Below are 11661 nucleotides of genomic sequence, written 5' to 3' on the forward strand. Positions count from 1 at the left end.
GAGTAGGAAAATATTAATCTTAAAACGTAGAAGTAGACTGAGGTGTTACTATCAAGTGCTTATATATATTTCAGATGAAAGAGTTATGAAAACAAATTTAAGTTTTTATCAACTATGCTTTACAAAATTCAAATCCTCCTCGACTCACCTTAGTATGAATAACCTTTAAATCATTTTTATAATCCTGTTTCTTTTAAGCCTAAATCAACATCAGAGATTATTCCCCTTTTTAACTATTCTTATTACTATCCATTTAGATTATTATTTTATTTTTAGATCTATGCCTTGCCACTTGCCTTCCCACACCTGCAACCTTGTCATACTATTATTTAGAAAGTAGAGCAACTCTCAATATGCCCACCACTCTGAAGTACATTGACGTGTTTATGAGCTAGTCAAAGAAAAGAAGGATTCCAAGTACAAAACATTTTTTAGAAAAGATGAGATAAGAATCGTCCTCTTATAGCAATCCTAGCCTATTGAGTTTTGTAAATCCTTTGAAGGCTACAAGCCATCCTGTCAAGCTGAAAACTACCTTTATCCAGCAAGGACAGTCCAGCAGAGAAAGAGATTATATCTTTGAAAGAGTCACCCATCTGCAGTAACCTAGTACAATGCAGGGGAAAAAACCCACTAACCCTTTGTTGTCACCAACCATCCCACACTTGAACCTGTAAGAATGATAACACATTACAGCCTATACTTGAAAAGGACCAGAACTTAAGGAAAAAAATATTCCCAGGCCCCACCTCCATGTTGCTAATTCATCAGCAGTGGACTTTAAGAATAAATACAAGACCAGTGGAACCCATGGATCACACATGGCTCTCCCAGAACGTGGTACAACGCATCCAACGTACCTAATGCCCTCCTAACCATGTGGGTAAATGAAACTAGACAAACGCTATGCACTAGCATGAATGACCATCATAAAAAAAAAAAAGGACAGAGATGCCAGAGCACAGGTAGGACAACTGTTTTCCGGGGGGGGGGGGCGGAGGGATAGAAAAATCACCGTCTGACTTCACAGATCCTGTGCTCAAAGGAAATATATCCAACATTTTTACTAAATGAGAATATGAACATAAATTAAATTAGCCATTGGACATTAAGTACCAGGGACTTAAGGCAATGACTTCATGATCCATTAAAAGCTACCTGACACTGGCTAACCTCTGCACTTCACAGGTGATAATGACCCTCCTGAACAATCTTGTTCTTTATCAGTTTTTTACTGCATCTCTCCTGATTGTTGGCTACCTAATAATCTCTCTTGCATCCTGTTTTTATCTACAGATAGGATTTTACACCAACTTTGGTTCTATCTGTTATTTAGCTCCACTATGTCTTTTTTTCTCTCAGAGGCTTGAGGAAGGGTACTAGGATACCTGAAAACTTGCCTATGCCAACCATGCAGTTAGTTCAATAAAAGGTATCGCAGGCAAAAATTCTTGCTTCCCCCATATTTCTTGGACCATCATGGTAACATCACCACCTGAACCCTACAATAACTGGCATTAAAATTTTAAAAAAATTGAAAACAAAAGGAACAATCTGAAAAAAAAGTTTCACAGCATTAACTAATTTTCTGCTGACAAAGTTTTATTGAATCAGTAATAAATCATTCTTTTCTTTTTATGGAGATAGGACATAATACCAATCACTTATGGAATCGATGGGGTGACAATGAGCAATACGTTTTAAAATTTTCCATTTTTGACTTACCATTTCATCAGCTAGAATGCCATTCAATCCATGTTGGTGGAGCAGTGCTAACCAATTCAAACCAATCTTCTGATATGGCTTGAGTTCCAAACTAACGAGACAGGACAGTTTATAAACTTTACATCTTTTGGTCCTTTCTTTATGAACAATGAATACTATCAATACAAAAGTTATTAAGTGCGATAGTTATGCTAAATAAGCTAGTAATGTTTCTTTCTTTTTCTTCCACTAAAGGCCCATTTGTCAGTCTGTGATCATCTTCATAACTCCCCAACCCTTTATTCACTAAATACCAACGTACCATTCTGTGTGGACAGTTTTCTGGTTAGTTTAAGTAACTACAGGTTTCCCCCGTTTTATGTGGGTTCTGTATGTGCGAATTCACACTTATGTGAAGACCCTTTTTATACCAAAAATTCATTATATGCAAGGTAAGTTCACTCTTATGCAATCGGTGTGGTGGAAGCCTGCAGTCAGCTGCTTTGTGCGGTGCACTGTGGAAGTGTCACACACCAAACTATAGTCTTCTGCGTGGATCTGTGCTCCTCACTTGTCTGTGACATGTTTCTGTAGTTGCCATCCCCATTATGACAGTGCCCTGTACTTGTGTGTACTGTCTACTGCTGGCGAGTACCAACACTGTCTTGTAAAAAAGTGGCAGAAATGGGTCTGGGAGTCAATACAGTCGAGATCTTGGAACGTACCCCTATTTTTTACATTGTAAAGTGGGTACCCTACGTGAATTCGAGTTATGCGTCGTTTTCCAGAAACATGTACAGCATAAAGCGAGGGAAACCTTTATTTTGAATTAAACATTAGTAGTTTTCTGCTTTACCCCTTTATAATTTCATGAGTTTTGTATTACTGATTTACTGTATTTACTGGCATAGGACATGCACCTTTTCCCCCCAAAAATCCGCCCTCCATAATTGGGATGCATGTCTTTAAAAGGGCAGCTGATTTTCTGTGCTGGAATGGAAGTAGCATGGAGACCTGTAATGGCTGCTCTGCTTTTTCCTTCCTTGGGGCTGGCAGTGAGGGAGGAGAAGCAAAATTCACTGTCTGGGGTTAGAGCTGCAGTGTTAACTCTTCTACAGTCACTGCTCTAGCACTGGCTGACTCTGCAGAGCATCCTCTGCTTCTGTGGTTAGGACTGAGCCACGATTCTGGAAAAAATCTCTGTTCTTTCATTCTGCCTTCCCAAAACAAGGTGCGTACCTTATTTGGGAGGGAGGGTGTAGTTTTTGAGAAAATATTCATGTACACTAGTTGCTCTTAACAAGAAATGGAAAAAAATTAGTTCTCTTTAACAAATCTGCATTGCCATCACAACTCCAGGGAAAGTAGGAAAAAAGTTGCAACCAAATCTCTCACCTGGTGGTTAGTCTTAAGAGATATGTTAACAACTACAAGCCAATGCCCTACTTTTCTGTATGCAGGCTACAGATCCACCAATTCTTGACCTCCACCCTTTTTCCTCTTATGTTTATATGACTCAAAAACTTTTTGCTATTCCCTTTAATATCCATTTCAAAGTCTAACTTTTTGCAGTTCTCACTCCATCTTAAAATGTACCTTTCTAAGCAGCCCTTTCCTTACATTTCTCTCTACCCATTTACAATATTGTATTTGAGGTGCTTTATCTCAATTAAATCTGGAGTCCTTCACTACAAGTTTTCCCTACCCTGACTTATAAAAAAAAGTTCCAAATAAGTTTTGCATTTGGGGTCTCCCCTACATTAAAATCCCTGTGGTCATCAGTACAGCTGACTAACTAGCTCCCTTTTTTAAATCAAAGAATGCCTTTGCAAAGTTGAGAAGATTAGACCTAGTCCTCCTTTCATGAGCCACTTCAGTTTTTAAATTAAATGATCAACTTGACTTGTTAACTTTAGGCAGTCCAGAATAATACTGGCTCTCAAGCTCATCTCAGCCCTTTATGTATCAGACAAACTATCCATTTTAAAACACAGTAATACCTTTGATTCAGAATAGAAGGTTGTTCTATATTCCATCCACCTCCACCATCCTCAGTAATTCTGGTCACTTGGTTTGTCAATTTATTTGAAATATCTTCACATTTGTTCATAAGTTTTAGAACCACATCTCTCTCTCTGAGCAGTGTTTTGCAATTCCATATTATATCTTCCGACAACCCATTTGTCTTGCTCATTTTTGAAACCTAAGGAAAGGAAAAAAATATCCGAATGAACCAAAATAGCAAAACTGAGAGCTTCAAGAAAAGGTTCAAATATTGGCTTGCAATTCATTTGAAAGTTTCATAATGTTTTTCCTAAAACAAAACGTTGATAAGATTATGGACAATTATTATGTTTGTGCCAAGAGAACTGCATTTCTCTCATCATAAAAAAGAGTGCACAGCTGTCCAACCTGTTTTTCCATGAAGATAATGAACTCTTCCATGGGGCAGGGAGGAAGCACTTCACCAAGGAAGATTGCCTTGCTCTTGGGAAAGGATGAACAGCTGTATGCTCCTGAGACCCCTCAATACCCCACAATGCTCCACTGAAGAGGACAGTAACTTCCAACAGGTCACTCAGAAGCTGTCAGGAAGCCCTGTGGGTCCACCTATGCTGCCTCTTACCCCATGCACAGTTCTGGGTGATGCACAGTTGTGTACAGGGTGGGAGGTTGGGGGTTGGTCAAAATTTTCCTGCAGCTGGAGTTGTCCCAGAAGGATACCGCTCTCAGAGAATTGCGCTGTCCAGTGCACATTTCTGGGTCACCCAAAGCACCATGTGGGCCAAGGCAGCACATCTACCTCTAGCTGACGTCTACATGGTATCAGCTGGAGAGAGAGAGAGAGATCTGGTTTGCCATGGGGGGTGAGGGGCCAAGAAGTGTCTCCCTGTCCCTCCCTGGCTGGAGAGCTCGTCTTTGAGGTGACTTTGGTGCTCTCCAGTAGTAGAACTGGAATGCCTGCAAGATCCCTCTCACCACGTTTTCCAATGCTACAAATTTCCCTGAAATTGAACATTCATCCTTAGCCTACATTACTCACAATGCCCTTTTTACTTTTTGTTGCCAAGGTTTTCCATGCAAAACTCACCACTTGTGAAAGTTAAGCAGAGTGAACTGCCACAACAGAACAGCCGATACGCTAACTCCCTGTGTCTGCTCTTACTCTGTGGTAAATACAAGGTAGTCTATACCTCTATGAAAGAAGCATAACAGTTACCCTTGTGCTCACTGATGGGGCAAGAATGAGCACACAGGCAGTTCATGCAGAATAGATAAAACACCCAAGTTCAAACCTGGCTTACCTTGCAGCAACTCATGTGTTTCTCATGCTACCTGGTTAGGGTCCCCATAAGACCATAAGCCAGAGTGAAACACATGAGTCACTCCCTTTCCCTTTCTTCCTCTTCATGAAACAGACCTGCTTTCTACAGGGTGTAGAGCTATGTAAGTCATCTCTGCTCACTGTGGAAAAGTAGCCTGGGGTGAAAGAAACAAAAGCAATCTGCTCTGAAGTACCTATCGTGGCTACTTTACTTTAAAAAAATAAAAATAGTTTGGATGCCAGATTGAATACTTTTGATCTTGCTGTTCTATACCCAATTGATCTTTCAGATCTTCTGTAAGTTGCATCATGTTTAACAACATGGAGAAATACACGGCTGAGCAACAGATGACACTGATGCCAATAAGATTTGCAAATCCATGTTATACAAGTTACTTTTGGAGAATTTTCTTCTGTCAGTTTTCACATGTGATGTATATATTTGAGGCCCCTGCAGTTTCTATGCACGCAATAGACCAATCCAAATAAAAAAACCCCTTCTAAACACATTCACACATCAATTAATGAAAAGAATGTTGCAAAATATGCATATAGGAGAGCTGGAAGACTTTAGCATTCTCTCCCCCTGCCCTGGCTTGATAGAAAAGACAATTGGACAGAGGGGCCTCCGTCTCAGTGCAGGCAGCATAATGCAAAAGAACTGCTGGAGACGGCAGCAAAAAGTTTCATAGGTGAGGGACTTTCACCTGACCCTCTGCCAGGTACAGCTCCTTAACCAGTATTTGGTGTAGCTCCAAACAAGACTCCCTGCCTACTAACCCACAGATTCCTACTGCCAGCATTCATCTCCAGTTCAAAGAGATGAACACTGATTACAAGAGAGGAGTGGCCCAATAATCCATGTTATCCTCTACCCACCCTGCTGAAGCCTTAAGGAGAAACAGGAGTGTGGGGGGCAGAATCCAGGGCAACACCTGTCAGCTCTTTCAACTTCCAGCATCAGAGCACCACTCTAACACCGTTTCAACGACAATTGACTCAGGACAGGAAAGCAATTGAACTAAGAATTAATTGCTGTTAAACTTAAATTGGGGTTTTAGGCTATGTAGACTGAAGTCTTCCAAAGCACTGAGTATGTGCAGAAGAGAACTAGAAACATGATAACTCAGCATGCCACTAGCCTTGACACTGGCTCCCACATACATCAAACCCCTTTAGTGAGCCCTCATACACAATGATAGAGTGGAAGCCACAAGCACAGGGGTGTTAGCTGAACTGCTCTTCTAAGACAGTGTCACGGATTATGGAAATGTTTTGGGCTCTAGCAATGGCACCATGCGTTGCTTAAAAAAAAAAAAGTTATGGATACTTCTATCCTCATTATTAATAAACATGAATGTTAACAGTACTACTCAAAGGCACTAAATGAAGTACTGTAACTCCATCATGCTGGGACAGAATATCTGGAACTAGTTAATCCACACAAAGAATCAAGGTGGGTTCAAAAAACTATTCCACTATTAGCAGATTTTATTTCAAATAATAATTTTGATACTTATTTCTAAAGGGACAGTGTCTTTTGGGAACTGGATGATTAGCCACCTTCAAACAAAGACATTAAGAATAAGTAAACAGCTTATGAAGAACACTGGGCATTGAAACGAACTAAGTGATAATGCTGGTGTAAGAATTAATGGGTATAACCTAGCCATGAATGCATTTAGGACAGACATTAGAAGAACGTTTCCAACAGGAATAGAGGAAGGAACAAGAAAAAAGCCTAGCTAATTCTAACACGGAGCTTGAGCCATTTATGAAACATTTCATATTGCGCTGCTACCTGCAATAGCAAGGGACACTTCCAGACACTATGTACTATAATCCTAGACTTATATAAAGGAGTTAAAAATAGAATTTGGGAAAATATGCAGGAAGTGCCTTACTTAAAATAAGCTTAAGAAATTAAATTCATTCAGTACTTCAAACACCCTTCAAATAAAAAAGGCCATTTAACTATGCACACAGCTAGTAGATCTAAACATATTATTCATTGTTAATTTATCCCTTTTAGTTTCATTTTCATTGCTGGTTTAAGGATATTTGCTTGCATCTTAATTGGAATCCAAGGGCCTGCATCTTACTAAGTCTGACAAATGTTTATCAAAATAAACTGTTAGTTCTTACTACAATAAAATTATATCAATATTGACTTCTGATGCAGTAAACATGGGATCTAGAGTGAGTAACTTAAGGCTAAGGTATAAAACAACTCTCCAAGGATTTGCCCAGGTTTTTAAAAGAGTTGCTAAAATTCATCTTTCTAAAGCATTCACAAAAATGCGCCCCTCAGCCGCAGCTCTAGGTAACTTCAGCCATGCTCATGTTTGTTGTATCTGACTCTGCTTTAATCATATCATCTAAAGTCTGTTAACTGTACCCTTTACGTAGCTCATCCCCAAACTGTCTAATACTTCACTATGGATTGTCACTGAAGAGCACATTTCTTATGTGTTGTAAATTCTCTCTTCCATTGTTGTTTTCAACTTGTGCAATTCCTGCAAATAGAACAGCTTTTCATCTATTTCCACAGGAAATCAGGACTATGCAACATAGTTTCATTTTATTATCACCAATATCTAATAACTATACATATTTCTGGCAACTTTCAGCAGAGGATCTCCAAGTATTCAAGTTCAAATGTTCAGTAACTTTCTAAAACATAAATCCATGTTCACAGAAACATGCTTTCATCTAGTCCTGATGAAAGAGGGCAACCCCAACTCTCAAGGCTGCTTCTGACAACCAGGTTGATCCATCGTGTTCTAGCTCAGCAGTGACCAACCTATAATGTGTGCTTCAAGAGGCACAGCCAGCCTGTGTGTGGTGGCAGATTTGGGAGGGGACAGGTAGAACGGTGGCAGACAGTGGGGAGGAGAAAAGAGAGGAGCAACTTAGCCAAGGAGCACAGGGCAGGAAGTGGAAAGCAGAGCAGCGGACTGGGTAAGGGAAAGGCATCTGAATGGCACTCAGGGAGGGAGTGGGGCTAATTTGTGGCATGCGTGGTTGCCTAAAAAGGTTGCCCATCCCCTGCCCATGTTCTAGCCTATCTGCACACTATGTATTCATTCATTTTAACTACCTCATTAATAACTAGAAGCAATTCTATAGTTAAATGGGTACAAGCCAAACTTTGGGCCTGCAAGAAACCACTCAGAATTCAAATGGGATCCACGCTAGGGCAAGATCAAGTGGGAAATCATTTTAGAGCTGGGGTCACTTTAAACTGAAACCTATTTTGTGCTTAAAGATGGGAAAATAATGAAAAGAGTTCTTTTACAGTATGCATTTTCAAAATATGAACATGCAGATCTAGGTATTCCTGAGTCAATCATATATATTACTACACAAAGAGTTTTGGAAATATTTTTCAGACTTGTGTTTCACCTCAAGGATCTGAAGAAATGGCAGTCCCCCTCGTCAATCCTCCCTATTTAAAATGGTAGTTTTAAAAAGAGTTCTGGTCTTTTGTACTAAAGGTCTTAAGTTTTCTTTAAGCTGCTAGGGATACTTTGAGATGTGGTGTGTAGGAAACGGGGATAGTAGACATCCTTTTGAACTTTTCTGGACAGGATGGACACAGAAAAACAACCATCCTTTTAAGAGGGAGAACAGGAACTGCTACAATTCTGTTAAATCTACAGTAACAGTTGTATCCATCTGCTCCTATTGTGTGTTAAGTGGAAATTAAGCCACAACATTTTACCCCAAAGGAAGAAGTTAAAATTACCATACCCATAGAATAGGTGGGGATGGATGAAACACTGATAAGCAGTGTGGTGGTGTATTGATGTGCGTGTTCATTCCCAACATCAGTTTCATGATGACCTGCAACTGCCCAAGATTGGACTTGATAATGCACAATGGATGCATTCAAAACTGAATGTTCCTTTAATGTGGTGACCCACTAAAAGTTGTCCCAACACTCTTAATAAAATGAGGAGTATCCTCCTCAAGCATTCTCTTCTTACAAGAGACTTAATTTTTGTAAAATGCTAAACTGTTAAGATTAAAATTTAAATAGTGCCAATGGTTCCATTTCTCTATAACTGCACAGCTAACCCATAAACAATGTAAATAAAATAAAAAAACAAGTTTCTTCTTTAACTGGAATGAAATGAACCGGTAAGTTCTTGATTAAAGTAAAGGTCCAATAAAAAAAGATATTTATTATTAGCTTGAGATTTTTTTTTTTTTAAACAAGAGAGGGGAACACAGTTTACTGAAAGTTCTTAACTTAAAACAGAACTAGGACTTACATGTAGGTGCCTGCAAATATTTTTCTGAAAAAAAACTTCTTAATAAAGAGTTATGGAAAACATGATTTTTAATAAGAGATTATAAAATTCCAGCAGTTGTTCTAATGCCTAAAGCTCTGGTTGGCATGAATATAAATCCTGTAATCTATAAATAAACGCACTGAAAATGAAGCCATCTGTTATAAAAACCACCCATTCTGTTTCATGTCAGCTTGTTAGCTTTCATCTCCAAGTTACAACAAGAAGCATTTTAGCATCTGTTCTAAATGATCTACATGAAAAGCAGGCTATTACTGTATCATATAAAACGCAACGTGATTAGCTTTGGGTAGTCTTACAGGGTCACTTGAGATTTAGGATCCAACTTGCAGAAATTTGGATAAGTGACCCATTTACATTTTTGAAAAATTTGGCCCCATCAGTGGTCAGGTTAACGTGTTATTTATTCCCTAGACAACAGATACATATGGAAGCTTCCATATAGTTTACTTGGCAGGACTCGAACCATGAGACTCCTACACAGCCTGTCATTTGAGCTTATGGAAGTGCTGATAGGAATTAAAGTCCGTCTTGCATATGTAGACCACCACTGATACAGGACTGATCACTTGTCCCCCATGAGGTTCACTGATATTTGCTAACAGCAAAGACAAGGAAAGACTTAGTTCTTGGAGTCCCATTCTTGACTCTGTAGGTCAACATGCTTAGTAGGCTCCAATTGCTGTCCACTCTCCCCAAACTCAGTCCTTTGCCGTCTCATACCTTCCAGCCTCTCCTTTTGCTAGTCTCCTTGGCTGCTTACAGATGTGAAAAAAAATTAAAATAAAGTTCAGTGTGCTCCTGTGCTGAGCACAGCATATGCCCAGAAGAAGCACTGAGTTAACTGGACCTGGCTTGCCCAAAGTTCGTATAGATCAGGCGCTTCAGCGGAGCTTTTTGACACTTTTTTCGAATCAGCTGAAGCTCCCAATCTATACAGAAGCTATGGAGTCAAGCTGAAATAACGCATTGCCTCTTCTGATAAAGTGGTGGGGGTGTTTTGGGGTTTTTTTTTGGGGGGGGGGGTAGATTCTTCTCATATCCGTCAGTGCCCCTTCAGACTACTGGCCTTTCTTTATCCCAGTCCCATTCTACTCATATAGCTAGTTCCAATACCCATACCCTCTGGCTTCCCACCCCACTGATTTCCTGGTTGACTCTTGGTATTAACTTTCTTGTCCAATTTACAGTTTCCTTCTTATTCCTGCCCAATTCCCTTGCATAGGATTTATCAGACCCCCTACCCGACTCGTTTGGCTCATATCTTTCCCTCCCACACTGGCTCCAGTAACCACAATAATGGACTTCAAATATTTATCTCCCAAATTGAGCTCCTTACCAAACCTTATCTGCTCTTGCTACAGTTTCCAGGTCTCCCCATGCATCCCATTTCTACATTAGATCTCCTTTCCCTGTACCCTACTGGTTGACTGACCCAGTCTCCCCCAGATCCTTATCCAACCAACCAGAAGTGCTCTGCAGCCTACAACAAGTAGATATTGCAGAGGACTGAGTTCAGCAGTAAAATGAAAGAGAGCCCCACAACTGACTTAGTTATAAAAGAAGATTAAAGAAACTGGCATAAGTTTATGGAGGGGATACAGAAATGGGAGTTCCAGCTGTTCACTCAGAGCAGGGGTGGGCAATTATTTGGGCCTGTGAGCCACATAGGGAGGTTTGGGGAGCTGTCCCAGGCCAGGTCAGCCTCCCACCCCAAAAGCTCACCAAACCTCCCTACATGGGATGGGACTGTGGGTGAGCAGGGAGCTGGAGTGAGCACTGGGGCTGCCCTGGCTGCATCCTTGCTGGGCACAGGGGCCTGGGAAGGCCCAGTGGCAACAGTGGGGAGGAGCCACAAGGCAGCCCCAGCACAGACTCTGGGTCCTGCATTTTCCCACCACCCCTGCCCGTTGTAGCTGGGGCAGGTAGGTCCAGAGCGGACGCTGGAGTGATGCCCCCCCATGTGGGGCGGGGCTCTGTGCTCAGCCCAGGGCTTGGCCCCTGCCTGCACCAGTTTCCGTGGGGCTGGAATCAGTGGCAGGAGCCAGAAGTAGTCATTGCCACTTGCACACCTGGGCCCCCACGGCCACCAGCACCACCTCCAGGCTACCCTTCTACCCCAAGGAGGGACTGGAACTGCTGCGTGGCTTCATAGTTTCTTCTTCCAGTTGCTGCCACTGCCACCAGCCCCGGACCCATGAAGACTAGTACAGGCAGGATCTGAGCCACCGGTTGAACATCAGCCCCAGGTCCGGCCCACACCACGCAGGGGGTCAGGGTCCTTGCAGTGCCTGCTCTGGACCTGCCCACCTTGTT

General features: G+C 41.2%; 1 protein-coding gene across 3 annotated transcripts in view; it reads right to left on the reverse strand.

Moving 5' to 3' along the window:
* Positions 1 to 11661, reverse strand: part of SMARCAD1 (SWI/SNF-related, matrix-associated actin-dependent regulator of chromatin, subfamily a, containing DEAD/H box 1) — a 100510-nt gene that overhangs the window by 20344 nt on the left and 68505 nt on the right. For all 3 annotated transcript variants that reach the window (XM_019526316.1, XM_019526315.1, XM_019526317.1), the window contains 2 exons: positions 3705 to 3907; positions 1726 to 1816 (listed from right to left, as the gene is read on the reverse strand). In XM_019526316.1, coding sequence (XP_019381861.1) covers positions 1726 to 1816; positions 3705 to 3907 — 294 coding nt within the window. The remainder of the gene's footprint in view (positions 1 to 1725; positions 1817 to 3704; positions 3908 to 11661) is intronic.

The sequence above is a fragment of the Gavialis gangeticus genome, unplaced genomic scaffold (genome assembly GCF_001723915.1).
Source record: "Gavialis gangeticus isolate Ggan-Ray unplaced genomic scaffold, GavGan_comp1, whole genome shotgun sequence".
NCBI classification, from domain to species: Eukaryota; Metazoa; Chordata; order Crocodylia; family Gavialidae; genus Gavialis; species Gavialis gangeticus.